The sequence below is a fragment of the Berghia stephanieae genome, chromosome 4 (assembly GCF_034508935.2).
Source record: "Berghia stephanieae isolate SIO BIC M18660-M18661 chromosome 4, UCSD_Bste_1.3, whole genome shotgun sequence".
NCBI lineage: Eukaryota > Metazoa > Mollusca > Gastropoda > Nudibranchia > Aeolidiidae > Berghia > Berghia stephanieae.
This window is the reverse complement of record NC_088363.1, coordinates 17646294-17666519: the sequence shown is the minus strand read 5'-3', so window position 1 is coordinate 17666519 and position 20226 is coordinate 17646294. Positions and strand designations below refer to the sequence as shown.

Genomic DNA, 20226 nt, shown 5'->3' with positions numbered 1-20226 from the left:
CTACTACCACTACTACTACTACTACTACTACTACTACTACTACTATTACTACTATTACTACTACTACTACTACTACTACTACTACTACTACTACTACTACTACTACTACTACCACTACTACAATCACTACTACTACTACTACTACTACTACTACTACTACCACTACCACTAAAACAACAACAACTACTACTACTACTACTACTACTACTACTACTACTACTACTACTACTACTACTACTACTACTACTACTACTACTACTACTACTACTTCTACTATGCTACTAAAACTGTAATCATCGCATTCATCACCATTATCATCATCATCATCATCATCATCATCATCATCATCATCATCATCACCACCATGAATTACCATAACACGTATACTCCATTTGCATTTAACCCTTGTAGGTCATGTATGTAACAGCGACCTCCCCATACATCTTTATGCTGATTCTATTGATTCGAAACGCTACTCTTGATGGAGCTGCCGATGGAGTCGAATTCTACCTTAAGACAAATTACACTAAACTTAAGGAGACCTCGGTATGGAACGTGTCGTTTGAAATAAATATCGTATCTTGATTTTTTTTTATTAATATAGCGCAATATCCACTAAACATGCTGAAAGCGCTTTACAAGGGGTCCCTTGTACACTTAATATGTAGGACAAGATATGACACCTGTTAGGCGATATTACATTTTTTCCGCTGGCTACCAGGTGCTCATTTTACACAAGAGTACAGTGAGAGAATGTGAGTAAAGAGCCTTTTCCAAGGGCTGAACTGTGCGCCGAGCGATGCTCGAACCTAGGGCCTTCCGATCCGAAAGCGAGTGTCATACCACAAGACCACATCGCCACACAATTTGATATGTAGAGGTGGCGGATTAATCTATCATGACCAGTTGGCCTCTTAAAGATTATGGCCTGCTTTTATCTGGGCAACTGGTAAATTGGGTCATTCCTGTTGTAGTTCGGATGCTGCTCAATCCAACAAGTCATGAACAGGGACCTTATGGCGCTCTTGGTTTCGTTATACGACGAAGCAGGCATCCTCCTGTATAAATCTGGTTCCTTCCTTAGCGAGTGCATCTGAAATTTCATTACCTTAGTTTACACTTATCTAGATTTTTATTCACCATGCTATTTTAATATTTCTGTACTCTGAAATAAAAAAATACACATCTGTGACCTATCATCTCAAAACGGAATAATGTCGGAATGGGCTAGATGCCACAAAGTCAAATTAAAGCCAAACTGATCAAAAATATAAGATTTGGGTTTTTAGTATTCTAAAATTCTATAAATTCCTCCTTTGGCCCTTTTCAAGTAAACACAAAATCAAAATATGAAATACAAAATATATTTTGTTTACTTGAAAAAGGCCAAAGGCCGAAACGTCGTTTGTTTTGTGTTGTTGATTCATCAGTCAGATTTACTCCCTTTATCTGTATCTCCATAAAATTCTAAGCTCATTCTCCTCAATAAAACATGTTAACTCTACCAAAGTCTGATATGTTAGGCTATAAATTCAGATTTCAGCATGTTAGGCATCTCGACAAAAATACCGTTTTGAGGTGCTGGGTTGCATTTATAACCTATCGTCTCAAAACAGTATTATGTCTGGATGAAAAGGTTGTCGAATAGTGGGTTTTAAGTAAGATAACCAGAAATGTGAGGATTTAGATGTCGTCACTTTTAAACAGTTTGGGTAGGTCGCCCAAAATCCGTATACGCCCAAGATTTTTCGGCTTCATAGTGTGTCACATAAAACCTTTTCACGTTTACATAACGCTATTTTTTTCACGGTGTATTGAATTTTTTTATAATCAAAAGACTTTGGAATTCACATTTAAAATATCGACATTCATACGAGTCATTATGAACTGTAATTTGAAATGTAGACATAAATGAAGCTAACATGCCGTGTATGACTTCGGTTCCTTTTCCAAATTGAAACGAAGGTAGTCTACCACAATTTGTCGCACAATCTTTTAATTTGCATCGCTATAATAAATCGATTCCGTAAAAATATTTCCCTCATTCACTCGTATACAATTTTGATCTTAACGATAGGCAGAATAAGTAGGAGTGAAATATCTGTTCAATGTTATAGTTATCAAATAACGTTATAACAAGTGTAACTATGACAAATTGCCATATCTATGGACAATAAAGATTCATGATTATTATTATTATTATTATTATTATTATTATTATTATTATTATTATTATTATTATTATTATTATTATTATTATTATAATATTAAATTTATGATTTACATAAGTGTTTTGTAAGTAAAATAAATATGAAAAGCTTATTAAGCGTATTTTATTCTTTGTCGTACGGATTTGGAGCATGTCACGTTACCTTATGCCCCAAAACCGTACACATGCCTCGCCCTAAATACGAACTGTCAATCCGAGTATCCTAAAGATCACATTAATTTCAAAATTCCAGTATTTATACAGCGCATATTATCCACTAAATGTGATTCTAAAAACAAGGGGTTCAAAACCAACAGTAAAACCGTTCCAACACGTGTCAATAACCATTACTATCATGCCTTTTGTGTTACATCAATCTGTCTGTCGTTTGATAAATAGAAACCCGAAACGTCAACACCATTCGTCTTTTTTACATAATCTGAAGCTGAAATTATACCATATCATCACCATATATACTTTATTTTGAAAATATATTCGGCTGTATGACTATAAATTTAATGTTGTACGGGTATGGAGCAAGCCGTGTACGGGTTTGGGGCATGGGCGTACATATTTGGGACGAAAGGTTTTGGTAATCTATTTATGAAGCAAGTCGTGTACGTGTTTGGGGCATGGGCGTACGTATTTGGGACGAAAGGTTTTGGTAATCTATTTATGGAGCAAGCCGTGTACGGGTTTGGGGCACGGGCGTACGTATTTGGGGCGAAAGGTTTTTGGTAATCTATTTATGGAGCAAGCCGTGTACGGGTTTGGGGCATGGGCGTACGTATTTGGGGCGAAAGGTTTTGGTAATCTATTTTCGTTTTTTTTTAGCTAGGTAAACCGATAATACCTCGCATGTATTTACATTTAACCAATCAACAGACTGTTTTGAGACGATAGGTTATAAATGCAACCCATCACCTCAAAACGGTATTGTTGTCGAGATGCCTAACATGCTGAAATCTGAATTTATAACCTAACATATTAGACTTGGGTAGAGTTAACATGTTTTATTGAGGAGAATGAGCATATAATTTTATGGATATAAAGATAAAGGGAGTAAATCTGACTCATGAATTAATAACACAAATCAACATAGAGTTTTTTTTAAACAGTTGAGAATTTTATTGAACCAATCTGCAGTTACAGCTATTAGAATTTGAGGTATAGAAAAAGCGTACGATTTGGGGTGGCCGGCCCTAACGGAAAATCTCGTATTTATAGATTTGACCAGGAAACTTATCCTTCAAATATCGATCGATTTGAATCATCCTCATCTAGTCAAATACTCGTCACTCGGCTCTTTATTATTGTTTTTAAGACATCCTTTTTAGTGATTACTTCTCACTAAATTACAATATCAATCGGACTATAAACGCATGGTTACACATAATTTTGTGTATTGGTACATTATATCCGGCAGGCAGATGTTGGTGTCTATTTTATCTACCCGATGGTCTGGTTAATATAATTCAGGGAGAACTAATCATTAAAACGACTATCTGTCTAGGGCTAAGTCACGTCAATTTCGTTCCTTCTATGTATTATCGTTTTCGGACGGTTGGTCACATTTTTGTTTGTTTTGTTTTCAGGTTTGGGTGGATGCTGGCACACAAATCTTCTTCTCATCCTCCATCGCATTGGGAACCCTCACCGCATTAGGCAGTTACAACAAATTCAAATATAACTCTTACAAGTAAGGAATTTCATTAATCTTTCCCAACGTCATAAATGTTTTGTTATCGTTTTTAAAGAGTTTTTTTTTACGGCGTTTGAGACACATAATTAATTTAGGTCATTTCAGCGCTAGTAGAAAGGGGGAAAATGGGATAGTTAAAAAAAAAGTTATAGATTTACAATTAAAAGCACACGAAAAAAAAAAAGTAAGACAAAGGGGAATGGTACACATAGGGGACAGGGAATAACATTATTTGCTATCCTTTGGATAGGATGCTGGTCTATCCCAAAGTACTTTCCGCCAGGTCTAACAGAGCTAGCTACCCAGTCACTGCTGGATGGACAAGGCGGGTGTCGGAAAATGAATCTCGACTGCACCCGGGATCATTATTGCGCGTGAAGAGAGTGCTATACCAACTGAGCTATCGGGACCCTAGAATAGGGGCTAGTGCTCGCCCAATCGAGCTATCAGGAAATTTTGATCATGCTTCAATGGGGGAAATAATTTAAAATATTATATATCATTCTTTGTTGGCCACAGGGATTCCGTCATCTTTGCATGTGTGAATTCGGCCACGTCTTTCTTTGCCGGATTCATCGTGTTCACGATTCTTGGATTCATGGCCAAGCAGCAGAACAAAACCATCGATAAGGTGGCAGAGAAAGGTAAGATGAATCATCATCATCATCATCATCATCATCATCATCATCATCGTCATCATCATTATCATCAACATCATCATCATCATCATCATCACCATCATCATCATCATCATCATCATCATCATCATCATCATCATCATCAATATCATGATGATATCAATCGTCCCTGAACTTGTCAAAAACTCTCAAACTTATATTTAAAGGATCACCATCACCACCCTCACCTCCACTAGCATCATCATCATCATCATCATCATCATCATCATCATCATCATCATCATCATCATCATCATCAGATTAGATCTGGCGCAAAAGCACATCTGGTTGATGGGCTTAAAATGTCGAGGTCTTGGAATCTCTCAAATTAAAAAAAAATAACTCTTTATAATTGCACGGCATGATTGATTCCAACACTCTGAAGTAATTTTTCTTCATTTTGCATATCTCAATTTCGTGCTGCCTTCTATCAAGGACACCAATTTCGTTTTTTAATGGTTATATAAGTGTCCCCCGCCCCTCCCTCCTCCCCCCCTCTTTGTTTTACTTTATATCATCATTTTTCTTTCCTTTGTTTTATCATTCTCTTCTCTTTTGTTGTTGTTTTCTTGTTTTGATGAACGAGGTCTAATTTTGGCTGGTGCTAAGGCAAGTGTCATGGCTAATCAGCTGTGGTTTGTGAGAATAACGATAGTGATAATGTGTTAATGAAAAAACGACGCGTCTTGCTACTAGCATTGTTTATCTTTACAACACGATCCATGATCCGAGATTGTAGCTTATTACTATCAAACATTACCTGTAACACTTTTATTTTTTGGTTTATCGATCTATATTGTCAACTATTTGGGTAGACAACTACTCCAAACTATATTATATATAATCCTTAGAAGGAAAATATCCATTCCAATAGGGAACAAGAGTGTGATATCAAAAACTGGTTCCAATCTCATTGGAAGTGTAAATTCACTCTTCCGGAGGACTGTATACATCACTTGTGTTATGTCGTCAACAAAGATCATCGGTCCTCGCTCTTTCACGACGCGTAATCTTAAGAATTAGCCTATACATCCTGCTATTAAAATAGTTATATCAACATATGATTCAATTTGTAACCTATTCATTATTAATTAGTCCTACGAAGGACTGATTACATTCACACTTCCAAAGCGTTTGGAACCGGAAGAGTGGGAGGTGTGACATCACGACTTTTCTGCCCTTTTGCTCTTTTTTTATCATGTAAAATCGTGAACTATGAAATGATTTGATCATTTTTTTTGGTTCTGCTAATATTAACATTACCATTGAAGCAATTATTATTTATAAGCACTTTGAGTCTGGTGTTCGGAGTTATAGCGCCATATAAGTTTTCAGCATTATTATTATTATTATTAATATTTTCAATTATTAACTTTAAAAAAAATTCATTGTCTCTTTTTAACAATCAGGGTATTTACATTACATAATTTTACAATGAAAAAAACCCCAAAACGATCAATTTATACGTAATCAATTCATTTATCCGAATATCCATTTATTCAATTAACTAGTTAATAAATCTCCTTGATGTTCCAGGTCCAGGCCTTGCGTTTATTGCCTACCCTAAAGCTGTAGCGCAGATGCCACTGTCCCCATTGTGGTCAATTCTGTTCTTCTTCATGGTCATTTTGCTCGGCCTGGACAGTCAGGTGAGACGCAAGAATGATAATTAAACTTTGTACAGTCATTTCGTTCTCGCCCTTTTCACTTGGCTGTCTGATTTATTTATAATGTGCGGCTATCTGGTCTAGTGGTATGACACACTCTTTCGGATCAGAAGGTCCTGGATTTGAGCCTCGCTCGGCGCATAGCTGGGTCCTTGGAAAAGGCTTTTTACTCAGATTCTCTCACCACACTCAGTTGTAAAATGAATACCTGGCCGTTAACACCGTTGTCTTTGTCCGAAACATTGTAATATCGCCTAACAGGCGTCATGTCTCGTCTTACATGTTAAATGTTACTGTTGACCAGGGACCCATTGTAAAGAGCTTTGAGCACATTTAGTGGATATTGCTCTTTTTAAGAGCTCATTATTATTATAATTTTTTTTAAATGTCCCTTTCCACCACGACATTAAATATGATGAAATTTGACCCAGTTTGTTAAATTAGATTTTGGTGGGATGTTGTCATGTAACCATTTGTCTGCATAAAAATTTGCATGAGAACTTCATCTTCATTTTTTTTCTACTCAAAATAACGTATTTTGTGACCCATGGTATGGTTAAATCCATGCCCATTTTTAGTTTCACTGGACAGGAATGACTGATTTCGTGAAAGAGTATCAAATACAGTAGTCATTATAACTAAGTAAAGGCAAAAATAATATATAACTGAAAAGTAAAAACTCTCATCTCTATTCAACAACCAATCACTTTGTTCTTAATTATGGCATGTGGTCACAATCCAATCAGAGAGCGAGAAGTCTGCATGAGGAGAGTTTTTCCCTAAGCTAGTTTACTTTGACTTTTAAATGCGTTTTTCTCAAAACTACAATTTTCGTCTCCTCCCTCAATTTTCGATCAATCTTCTTCAAGCTTTCTACAAATGAGTGTTATACAAATATGTAGGTCCTCTAGGAGCCGGATTTTTGAAAAAGAATAAATTTATTAGGCAAGTAATTTGCAATTATGTAACTTTTTTTTCAAGGGAAATAATCGAGTAATAACTTTGACCTTAATTTTTAAAGATTCTAATTAAAAAAATAAAAAATCGGGCTTCTAGAGCCTCCTTGTTTGCCTTTGTCTACCTGAGACCAATATAATATGGCAATTTGGTTGATAAACAAAAAAAGCCTTTGACTTTTAAATGTTTGTTATTTATTTTCCAATATGGCGTCGTTTCCATAGCAACGGGCAACTTTTTTCGAAAAAAGTTGAATGCAGTCGTCCTTCCCAAACATATACATTATGACTGTGCAAAGAAGTTTAGGATACTTTATCAAATAAAAATATGACCCTTTAGTATCGCTCCCTCTCCCCCCCCCCCCCCCCCCCCCCCCCCCACACACACACACCTCCTTAATGGAAGAAGAAGAATTGCCAAAACGCATAGTGATAAAAAAAATTCATAAAGACATCATGAGGGGAAAGAAGAAGAAGAACACAATCATTTTTAACCATTATTTGAAACAATACGATGATTATAAACCAGTTACCTGTCGTACTCTGAATTTTATTTTTAATTTGGCCAGAAACTCGTCTTTCAAATATCGATCGACTTAAATAACCCTCATCCTAAGAGTTTGTTGTAAGATGAGAATAATTGAAATCGATCGATATTTTTTTTAAAAGGACGAGTTTTCTGGCCAAATTTATAAATACCGAGTTTTTTTTTTTATCTCTCCAGGTTATGGCAATTAACTGGTTAAACAAAATGCGCACTGAATGTCAAGTAAATCAGGCCCTTTTATTTTGTACTTGATTTCAGTTTGTGGGAGTGGAAGGAGTGGTGACCACAATCGTTGACCAATACCCGGAATTGTTACGTAAAGGCTACAGAAAGGAGGCGTTCATCGGCTGTTGTTGTATTGTCATGTTCTTCATCGGTCTCTCCATGGTCACTGAGGTATTTAATTATATTTTTTTACGATTAGTGTCTAACTCTTGAAAAAAAAACCATATTAACATTTTTGGCCACAAAACTCGTTCTTCGAAGATTGGTTGATTAAAACGACCCTTATCTTGGCAGAGTCCCAGGTTTGAGAATTTTTGAGGAGATGATCAATATTCGAAGGACGCGATTTCTGCACTGCGGCTGACGCCTGAGTTATTCCCAGTCCTCCCTTGGAATAGACCCTAAAGACAAATTTCCCCTATGGGATGAATAAAGGGAATATTAATTTTATAATTGTAAATAATAATAATAATAATAATAATAATAATAATAATAATAATAATAATAATAATAATAATAATAATAATAATAATAATAATAATGATAATAATAATAATAATGATGATGATGGTGATAATAATAATGATGATGATGATGATGATGATTATAATAGTAATACTAAAGTAGTAGTAGTAGTAGTAGTAGTAGTAGTATCTAGTAGTTTTTTTAGTCATATTTTACTATATTATCAGCGTTCAGGTGTAAAACCACCTCCTGAGATAGGAATAGGGTAACTCATATTTTTTTCTTATCATGGAGTAGGGGTGTACAACCAAACCATGGGATATGAATAGGAATATGAAAATTGGGTTTAGGAATAGATAAGTATTTAAAAATTTGGCCAGAAAACACGTCCTTTAAACATCGATCGATTTAGATGATCTTCATCTTGGCAAAATCTCTCAAACCTGGGACTTTGCAAAGTGTGTGTGTGTGTGTGTGTGTGTGTGTGTGTGTGTTATGATTCATATGGCTGGTAGGTCACGTGAACTTTCTACATAAACGGATAGCATCACTTTTCTTTGTTTTTTTATTTGACCATGTATCATAATTTCTTAAATTCCAGGGTGGTATGTACGTGTTCCAGCTGTTTGATTACTATTCTGGGAGTCGAATCATTCTTCTGGTTGCATTCTTCGAGCTCATTGCCATAGTGTATGTCTATGGTAAGTAACTATCACGTAATCCATCCATCGTCTCGGGCCGGTATTATTCCACCCCTCTCCCTAAATGGTAACGCGTAATGATATCAAGTTTACAATAATAATTTGTGACGTCAGATTATAAAACGTTAACTTTCACTAAAATTAGATTTGTGAAAAAAGAAGTATCATTTAAATATATTTGAAATTGTCTTTTTACTCAGAGATAACGAAATCGGAATCGATTGAGGGGTAGAATAAAAAGATTTCTTACACTCTTGCGTTTTGGAATTCGAACTATGTTCCCAACGAGCACTCACAAACTCGTGAAGCGGTTGGGAACACGTCCGGAGTTCCAAAAAGCAAGAGTGTCAGAATCGAAAATTCGTTTTCTTCTTCTTCTTCTTCTTCTTCTTCTTCTTCTTCTTTGTTCTCCCTCATGATATTGTCTTAATGTTTGAATGTCTAGTCGGGGAATAAGCCATTGTCTTCCTGAGCTTTGTCAGGGACTCAGACTCAGTTTAGTCGACAGAGACGAGATTATATCAGGCCAGAGGAACGGGTTTATGTCCACAGGTGAAACAGGTGCTACAAAAAAAAAAACATAGTCCCTCAGATCCATTTAGCCCATGGAGCCGGAGTTTATCCCGGTTTCTATAGCGTGAAACCGACAATAGCAATTGCTTACTATCCTTTGGATAGGACGCTAGTATATCGCAAAGTGCTTCGCCGCAGGTCTAAGATACCCATTTATTGCTGGGTTGACAGAGGGGTCAGAAAAAAAAATCTCCGCTGCACCGGGATTGATCTTGGTCCCTTTGCGTGTGAAGCAAGTGCTCTACCAACTGAGCTATCAAGACCTCCGAAACAGGTGCTAAAAGGCGGTATTAAAGTCATTATGTGGCCCGCCGCCTCATAAGGTATTTTGTTGCGTTGACCCAGATGCCAAAATAAAAGAAGTGATTTTAAAGTTGATGTTTCTAGAAATGTGACATTGAGTAGAAAAGTGCCAGAAGACAATAGAGAATAAAAACTTTTGCGGCGATAATGATGGCAATGACGACGGTGATGCTGATGCTGCTGCTGCTGCTGCTGCTGCTGCTGATGATGATGATGATGATGATGATTATGATGATGATGATGAAGATGTTGATGATGATGATGGTGAAGAGTAAAGAACGAGAATAATGATTATTTCCACCCCCTATCTTGTGTTTGACCATAGATCAACGATATCATTTCCACTTTAGGTTTGGGACGTTTCACGGACAACATTAAAATGATGATTGGGAATACATGGATGCAGCACACATTGACTTATATGAAAATTTGTTGGGCTGTTCTGTCTCCTATCTTCTGCATGGTAAGTCTGCATCTAGTTATCAACAAAAATGAATATTAAAGCTTCAAAAAATAACAGAAAATTGCAATGAAAACAAATACATTCGATCTGGGGTATTTTTTTTGGTAATGTATTTGTGTTTTTATCGTTTTGTTGTTGTTGTTGGCTGAAGAATTGTTTTTAGCCCGAAACGTTCTGTGTTTGGTATTTTGTTCCTTTTTTGGAGCTGTTATATTCATTTTTGTATATTACGTTTTACAGTCCACAACTTCTAACTGCTTAGTATCCCTTTAAATCTGCATTGTGTGGTCTTGTAGTAAGACACTCGCTTTCGGATCGGAAGGTCCTGGGTTCGAATCCCGCTTTGGGTGACGCATAATTGAGTCCTTTGTAAAGGCTCTTTACTCACACTCTCTCACCGTACTCAAGTGTAAAATGAGTACCTGACCGTTATAAGCGTCGTGTTTGTCGGAAAAAAATGTATTATCGAAGGCTCGTCTTACACGTTAAGTGTTGCTGTTGGCTAGGGACCCGTTATAAAGAGCTTTGAGTCCGTTTAGTGGATATCCATTCATACCACGATTAAGTCTGTAAGCTGGTTTGTTTTATTAGCTGTAAACGATGGACGGAACAAGTCTTGGTGTCTATTCCCATGTTTGTTAAAACGGTCAGTTCATTATAGATTGTTCCCTGGTGTCATTATAGTTTTTTATTGAAGATGGGCTTTATCTTGGTTTTCTGTACATTGAAACTGACCGAATACATTATTTGTGACCATTTTTAGATTGGACTGTTGCTTATCGCAAAGAACGTTGATCAGTTAAGATTTTGTTTGGTATGGTTGTCGGTTATGATACTCCTAAATGAGCTTTTAAGATAAACACGCTATTTTGGGAGGATTTATCAAGGGACTAGGTAAGGTGACCCAGTGATTAAGGTCACTGTAATCTGGGTAAAAGATCAGATACGTTCCTATTTTCTTCTAGGGAACGATTTTAATCTCCGATTTCTACACTTGTACGGCATGTTGATTCCTGTTGTTAACTACGGATGTTTGCCTGATGAATAATTCACATTTCCTCACCGAATATATAGATAGAATGCAATAAAGGGCGCAAATGTGCAACTTTTATCTGCTTAGTTTTCTTTCTGTAAAATTAACGTTTAGTTAACTCACTCACTCACACACTATCAATCCTCTCTTCGCCGTCTGGTGCTCGAGATAGCAGCATTGAATTGATACCGAATGTTCTCGGTCTTTCGCTGTATGAGTTCTCGTCTGCAGGCCGAGGCCCTGGGCTATCAGCTCTCTATATACCGTTTTTTCCGTCTTTCTTTAGGTCTGCATCGGTTTGTTTTGCTTGTGGATTCCAGCATAACGCTGTTTTCGGGATGCAGTCCGCTGGCATCCTGCATACATGACCAAGGCTCATCCAAGTTTAACTCCAATATTCCGTAGAATTGGGGTCCTGTATTTATTTATTCATCTGTTTGTTTTGGAAAAAAAACTTCTTAATTGTAACTCTCTATTGGCCCTGGGTGGGGTTCCTGGCCTCCCATAGTGGGCAGGGTGGCACTTACTGTGTCTTCTATCCCCATATATTATCTGTTTTCCAGTTTGCTTTCTGTCTTTGTCTTGGAATGAGATTACTAAGTTTTTGCCCTGGCCCTGTCTATAGTGCTTGACTAGGACGTGACATCAGACTATTGACTCCTATTGTCGCGATTTATTCAACGGAACAGAATGATGTGCGTATGCTCGGAAGTGTATGGTAAATTGGTAACACTTAGACATGGACGGCATTGATGGGTTAACCAAATAAATTGTTTTTACCCACCTGTCTTTTACCAGTCAGTGTTTGTGATGAGTGCAATCGACTACTCGGAGCTGACTTACGAGAGACCTAACAGACCAACATACGAGTATCCAGACTGGGGTGTCGCTATCGGCTGGTCAATGGCTGCGAGCTCAGCAATCTGGATACCCCTGGTGGCCTTGTACAAAATGTACAAAGTTGGCTTTAAATTGGAGGTAAGTCTTCTTCAGATAAAGATATGGAAAAGTGCATATTATGAGGAGTGCCAAACAAGGCGAGAAAGACAAATACAACTGGGTACTGAGGCCGGCTTATTTTCTGGGAGGGTTTTTTTTCTCTTGTATTTTTCTTTCTTGCTTTATCTGGCACTTTTCATACACACTTTTTCAGATATTTATCTTACACAAGTGATGCTCCATAATTTTTCACGTTCAAGCATTTTTCACTCCATTTCTGTATTATCTCTCGAGGCGACAACTGTCCAGCCTTACTCTGAAAAGAAAAAAATCCCCTCATATACGGATATACAGGGTTTCCATAACGTCTTTCCCTCATTTCAAAGACGTATTATTTATAATCGTAACAGTTATTTTCATCTGGTTTTCGCTATCTTCTAAGCAAAAATCAGACATTTATGATCATTAATAGTCATTAACCCACAAAACACCACCACATTGAACAAAATCAACCGGAACTTCTATTTCGGGATGGCAAAAAGTGCGACACAAATCTTTTTTGTGAAATGTGATTTCTTGGAACAAAATAATCAAAGACAACTCAACAAGCTGTCATAGCCCAGGCTGGAGACCATTATAGGAAAACGAATTTGTTTTTAGAAATAAGATAATCGAAATTTGCTGAGACACATAGTGAGAGATTGATCACACACTCCTGTCGACTAAGCAATTTTTGTTGCTATTCCGAAATAAAAGGAAAGAAAAATGAGGTCTTTTAACTTTAAGTTGATTTTGGTAAATTTGGTGATGTATTGTGGGTCTATGGCTAATGGCATAAATGTATGTCTTTCCCGAGAAGATAATGAAAACCAGATGCAAATATCTATAACAGTTTAGGATTAATAAGTCTTTGAAATCAGGGGAAAACTTTATGGACACACACATTATATATATTATATATATATATATATATATATATATATATATATATATAATATATATATATATATATATATATATATATATATATATATATATATATATATGTATAATTTCATCAAGTCCCAAATCTAACAATTCGTCCCAAAACGGTACAATATTGGATGATGCTTTAAATCTAAATTTAAGCTTACCTACAAGAAACGGGGGGAAGGGGGGGGGGGGTGGTGGTTAAGATATTGAACTGTGATCCGGAAGGTCCTGGGTTCAAGCTTCGCTTGAGGCTCATTCGTTGATAAACCCTCGAGTTGCTCAGTTTGGAGAACATGGGTGATTCCTGTTGAAATCAGACGTTTATTTGATGGATTATATTCCTTTATGGAACGCCCAGGCGACGGCATCTAATGATATGGCTCATTTTTATATATAAAATTTGAGCGAATGTAAATAGATGACATTAAGGGGAGTAATTTGTGTTTCTTGAAATCCACAAAAGGTAAATTTCCTCATTTAAATCATGTTTACGTTAATCTTATTTTACTTTATCTTGTCCACCCCAAAATGATACCGGACAAACATGGTTGGCCATAATTATACAAATATTTTTTTGTTGTTCTTGTTTTTTTTTTTTAGGGATTAAAGCTCCTAATTGTCCCGTATCACCTGAAACCTCATCAGAAGCGACCCCAGGATCAGAACGAGGCCTGTCTGAAGGATTACGAGGAGCGCATGCTGAAAGGAACGGATCAACCCGCTCCCGCATACGATGCAAAAGAGGCGTCGGTCAATATGGGTTTCCAACACAGCAAAGACTCTCTAGCCTCAACACCGTACTACAACAGCCGAATTTAATAATACTACTACTACTAATAATAATAATAATGAACGCACCTTTCTGTGGTTTGATTTGTGTATATATAGATATTTTATTCCTAGCTCTTACGTTTTTATAAAAACTCATTTTTTCTATTTTAACATATCTGCTGCAAAATAAGATCATGCCATAACATCAAGATGGGAAATGAAAGTCTGGTTCGGACCTATGATTTTTAACCTAATCCGTAGTTGCACAGGAAACAAATGCTTGGATCAAATCAATGAAAACTATCCTTTTGTTATAATATTACGATAATGCAATTTCACGAATTCTGCCACACATACACAGACCCATAAACACGCGCACGTAAAAATAGAAATAGCAAGTCTTTTCTTTTTTTTTGTTGTTGACATAATCTCGAATGCTGTTTTTCTTTACAAGAGAATTCAAGTTATAAAGCTGTACTCTTCTTCAATGCTGCCATTTATATATGTGATCCATCGTCTCTAAGCGGTATTATGACGAGTTGAATGAGACCCCGAAAATTATATTAGAATTGAATTGAAAACAATCATTAGATTTTGATTTTTTTGCAATGTAAAAGATTGTATTGATACATCATCATAACGAATAGAAAGCAACCCCACATTTCAGGATTGTGAGTATTAATTCAATTTTCATCACCTAGGTCATCCAGACATTATACCGTTTTGAGGCGGTGGGGCACATATGAACTCAAACTTTATAACTGAAGACAAAACTTCAACTTTATGCATCGAGATCTCCGTATAGAGTGCTATATGGTGCTGAAACACGAAGGCTGACAAAATAAGGCATCTGTTAAAAGCTTGACACGTTTCAAAACAATTTCTTGAGAAAGATACTTGGGATATTCTGGTGGCCAGAAACCATCTCAAACAGCGACTTGATGAAGTGGAAAGTACTTGGGTCTGTGTCACTTCTTGTGAAGAGAAGAACATGGAGCTGGGGACCATGTCCTCCGGATGAACCAAGACACCATACCAATGGTCGCCCTCGAAGAAGATATGTGGAGACACTTGGAGCGTGGCACAATGCCCAGAAATCTAGAGGCCAGATGTCAACGATGGCTGCAGACCGTGATGGTTGGAGATCTACTGTGTTGGCCTTGCGTGCAGCTAAAGCACCAAGAGGATGGAGTAAAGGAAACATTTTTCACGCGACAAAATACCATTTGGGAACACGATTGGTCATACATCTGATTCAATATGACAATGTATAAATCAATATATGCTAATATAACGATGAACGATGTGTAACATTATGATAATTTCCATTCAGGATCAATAAAGTATATCTTATCTTATCTTAATCTTCATTCTTTTTCATCCATATTGTATAATTCTAACATGAATGTCAAAGTCAGGAAGCACCAGAAAGGCAATACCTGGATGGGGAGTCGTGGTGTCTTTGAAACGTTTTAGTATTAGTTGGTGAAATAGCTAAAAATCGGAAGGGTTGAATTATTAATATACTTCAATATTTTAAATAATGTAGATACTCTATTGTCTTGATTAAATGTATGATGTAAGTCATTTGTCAATTGTACATTTGCATATTTTACTTTCCATTGTGATTGCATTATCATCAACAAAACGTCACGTTGACACACTATGGATATAGATTTTATTAACTTTCAAAACTTCTTGGATAAAATCAACATTAGCAAACCTGTTAAACTGATTACCGTGATTTCGTGCATAGTTTCTATTTCATTCTCCAATGTGATTACATTATCATCAATAATTAGAATCATTCCAAAAACACTAGAATCTTTAATTTCTGTGATATGAACTATTATCTTAATACTCAAAACAACATGACCTGGTTAATATTCCGTTGTTTTATTCTCCTCACTATGCTGATTAAGATATTATGATTTGTATTTTAACACAATGTTAACATAGACTTATTGTATACAAAATACATACTTTAGACATCACCTCTTTTGATTGATAAGTTAGTTCACACATAAAATACATACATCACAGACACTACCTCTTTTGTCAGAAAGTTTTATTCATCCATCATGCAATAAAACTAATTAATCTTATTTCTTTGCAAGTGTAAATTGCTCGATTTTTAGGCAAAAATTGGTTCCATTTTATGAAATTGAACGCGGGTGGTTGAATGGGAGCATCACCCTTGAATCATATACCTATGATGTTCGCATGGGTGTACGATCCGATAGTGATCTCGTTTCTTCTTCTCTTTACTAGCCTATCCTTCTTCTTTGGTTTGTGATTGTATTTTTGACAGGGGATATTTTTTTTTCTGTAAATCTTCTGCCTGTTTGTTCTTGGTTATTTATAATTTAGCTTATATCTTTAGGTTATGATTTTGATTGACATTTGTACTATTTTTGTTAGATTGCTTGTTTTTTTGTTTCAGCGGTCTCTCATATAACCTCATTTGTGTTGGAAGAGACCTAAAGCAATAAACAATAAACAATAAATAATGAAATTGAACACTTCCTGGTTTAGATTTAAAAAAAAATAAAATTTGGATATTTGACAAAACACGTCTTTTATTGTTATAAATCAGCATAATATTGCTTTAGCCTCGTACAGATATGTGTGATTCATAGCCTTAATATTTTCAGAAGTCATTTATAGATATTAATTTGATAAAGTTAAAACTATTTGAGATTCACATTTACTGTAGCTGATCAAGATCACCCATCATGTTCAAATTATTGATGTCAATCTTTCATGCCTTACAAAACAAACCTATCTTTATCTTCTATATTCTTTTTGTCGACATTTTGACCAATGATTTGAATCGCACCAGGCAGGAGCAAGTCACTTTGACACTGTATGGATATTGATATATTGACAATTCAGGATTCTTGGATTAAACCGACATTAGCAAAATGTTATTACTGATTACCATGAATTCATGTCTTAATCTTAAATTTGAATGAAAATGAATAGGTAAACCGGTGAAACAGATAATTTTCTTAGTATTAATCACATTTGAAATCGATTATTGATTGGATAAATCTCTTTGTATTTATTACATAAATTGAAATAAATTATTAATTTGATAAATCTCTTTACTAATCACCGGAATTTAAATCGAATTGAAGACACAGGGGATACTTTCCTTATAATCAATCTTTTAAAAATTGATTTTCAAAGAATCTATGCGCGGGTGGTTGGATGGGAGCATCACCCTTGAATCATATACCTATGATGTTCGCATGGGTGTACGATCCGATAGTGATGTCGTTTCTTCTTCTCTTTACTAGCCTATCCTGCTTCTTTGGTTTGTGATTGTATTTTTGACAGGGGATATTTTTTTCCCTGTAAATCCTCTGCCTGTTTTTTCTTTGTTATTTATAATTTAGCTTATGATATCTTTAGGTTATGCTTTTGATTGACATTTGTACTATTTTTGTTAGATTGCTTGTTTTTTTGTTTCAGCGGTCTCTCATATAACCTCAATTGTGTTGGAAGAGACCTAAAGCAACAAACAAACAAAACAAAGAATCTATGCAAGATATGTGGGGGTCACATGTGACGATCACAATTCGGTTTGAATCAGACACACTGGCCTACTACTTATTCCTTGATCTCGTGTGGGTTTTGAGTGGAAACAGTGAAATTCGACAACCCTTGGCTATCATGTATGAACTTCTCTACCTCCTTCCATCACGTCTTTTCTATGCTAAATATATCTCTCACAAAGATCTCTAAGGGGTTTTTTTCCATTCAGCTTTTACTATTCAACTTAATACTCCCAGGAACTATTATAATATGGTGGTTTGAATTACCTGAACTGTGTCCCTCTTCCATTTCAAACTTTTGCTTAATTATTCATTACAATAAAAATTTTAAAAGCTTGTAAGTCGGTTATGGTTTTTAAATATGAGGAATTTGTTAATACATAACAAAGAATAGAGGATATGAGGTAATTTTTAATATGAAAATTAAAAACCACTTTTTCTTCAATCTTGTACCCTTTTGTAATCGACTTGCAAAATTGTTTTTCTATAACTGTTAATTCAACCAATGAATTGTGATAAAGGAGAGCAATCGTCATATTCATCTAAGTTAAAATATTGTTTTTGAACTTTACTGAAAGATCTGTGACATTTGTAATGAAAGCACAGTGCTATCAACCAAATTTAATACTCTCTGCGAAATAGAATTTGCAATCAACATGAACGCACCACAATATGCACTTACCTTCGATACATTCCTCTTATGCTCTTACATTCCATAAAGGTGTTATTCACATTTTTATATATTATATATATCGTTATGAACATGTATCACGTTCTGCTTTTTGACTTATTTTATTTTACATAATACTATTTGAGAAAATTTTGCAATCTCAATTTTAGTTCGTCAATGCTCAATGACGTCCAAAAAATTGTATGTAAATATTTTATGAATCCATATACTTGATCTGTTTATTATTTTCATGACCATACATATATCATGGCCTGTTAAACTTGCAGATGCAATATCCTACCTTATTGATAGGAAAAAGGAGAGTACGTTATAAAGATAGAATAAGGATACTGTGATAGCTTACCTCGCGTTTAATATGCTAATCCCATTTTAACTTGGAATGGCTCTGTTTCATCAAAGTTCAACATCAGAGAAGCTTTTACATATATCAAAGCGTGGAAATGTATATTTGTTATAGGCTTATAAGATAATAGCATTCAATTTTTACGACCACGACATTTCTAGCCATTTCCATTTTTAAAAAATGTATTTGATAAGCTGAATCGTTTTTGGCCGTTAACTATAACTGTCGAACTCTGGAAAAAATAATTTATTTAAAAATTTGGCAAGAAAACCCGTCCTTCAGATGTCGATCGATTTAAAAGTCCTTCATTTTGGCAAAAACCTCTCAAACCTGGGACTTTGCGAAGTCTTCAATCAAGTCCCAGGTTTGACAGTTTTTGCCAAGATGAGAGTCATTTTAATCCATCGAAATTTGAAAGACGAATTATCTCGCCAATGTTTTAAATACGAATCCCCCCCCCCTCCGAGTACGGCAGTTAACTGGTTAAATCCAAGCATGAGCGAGGCGTAGATATAAGGACTTAAATTCACGCAAAACAATTAGGACCTAGTGATCGAACTGACATTCGAGATGGCGACTGAGCAATCACTTTTCGCCGTTTTCTCTGTCCAACCAGCAATGATTGGGCAGATGAGTTTGGTAGTTCTGGTGGAAAGTAATATTATGTGATATTCAAACGTGCTATTCAATAGGTTGCCTAGCAACTGTTACTGTCAATTCAACGCTAGGCACAGAAACCGGGATACACTTTATATAATTTTCGTTTGAAAGAACATATAAGGGGAAGTAATCGATAAAAAGTCGCTGTCTCTTTTTTTAAAAACAAATAATTGCTTTGTCATCTCCCTTCTTAGGTCATGCCTTGAAGATTTATTATTGTCCAACATTTTATTGTCTAAAGCGACTGTCTTTTGCTTCAAATCCGCGCGGTTTATTGCAACTTGACTGCATGAAAATGAGCGCCGTAAAGTTTTATAGAGATAAAAATAAAGATTTATAGAGGTGGTCGCCATGACAAATTTGGTGGCATAGTTATTTCCCTTTATTGTTTTATTAAGCGTGGGATTAGAGTATTTTAGAAGTTTGTATTTAATCCTAGATTCCATAACCTGAATAAAATGTTGAACATTTATTTTCTCATAAATAATCTGTTTGTTTTTTATTTACAAAAATATTTATTCGTTTCATTTATTGATTTGTGTGTGTGTTTGTGTGTTTGTATGTGTATGTGTATGTGTGTGTGTGTGTGTGTGTGTTTGGGGGGGGGGGGGGGGTGCATAATATATTGACCACAAATGAGGGGATTAGTTCGTGGACAGAAGAGAAGTAAGTAAGTAAATTAATAACTATTCTGTTCATGTGTTCATTTTGATATCATGAACCGTGTGATCCACACCTAGAGGACAAAGGGCAAATGATTACAAACTGC

At 35.7% G+C, this 20226-nt stretch overlaps 1 protein-coding gene across 3 annotated transcripts in view; it reads left to right on the top strand.

Annotated features, from left to right (window-relative positions):
- LOC144970137 (sodium- and chloride-dependent GABA transporter 2-like) overlaps window positions 1-19941 on the top strand; it is an 84226-nt gene extending 64285 nt beyond the window's left edge. For all 3 annotated transcript variants that reach the window (XM_078909393.1, XM_078909392.1, XM_078909391.1), the window contains exons 6-14: window positions 412-546; window positions 3805-3908; window positions 4431-4555; window positions 6125-6237; window positions 8017-8154; window positions 9050-9149; window positions 10376-10488; window positions 12320-12499; window positions 14033-19941. In XM_078909393.1, the coding sequence (XP_078765519.1) occupies window positions 412-546; window positions 3805-3908; window positions 4431-4555; window positions 6125-6237; window positions 8017-8154; window positions 9050-9149; window positions 10376-10488; window positions 12320-12499; window positions 14033-14251 (1227 nt within the window). In that variant the 3' untranslated portion in view covers window positions 14252-19941. The remainder of the gene's footprint in view (window positions 1-411; window positions 547-3804; window positions 3909-4430; window positions 4556-6124; window positions 6238-8016; window positions 8155-9049; window positions 9150-10375; window positions 10489-12319; window positions 12500-14032) is intronic.
- Window positions 19942-20226: the final 285 nt, after the last annotated feature.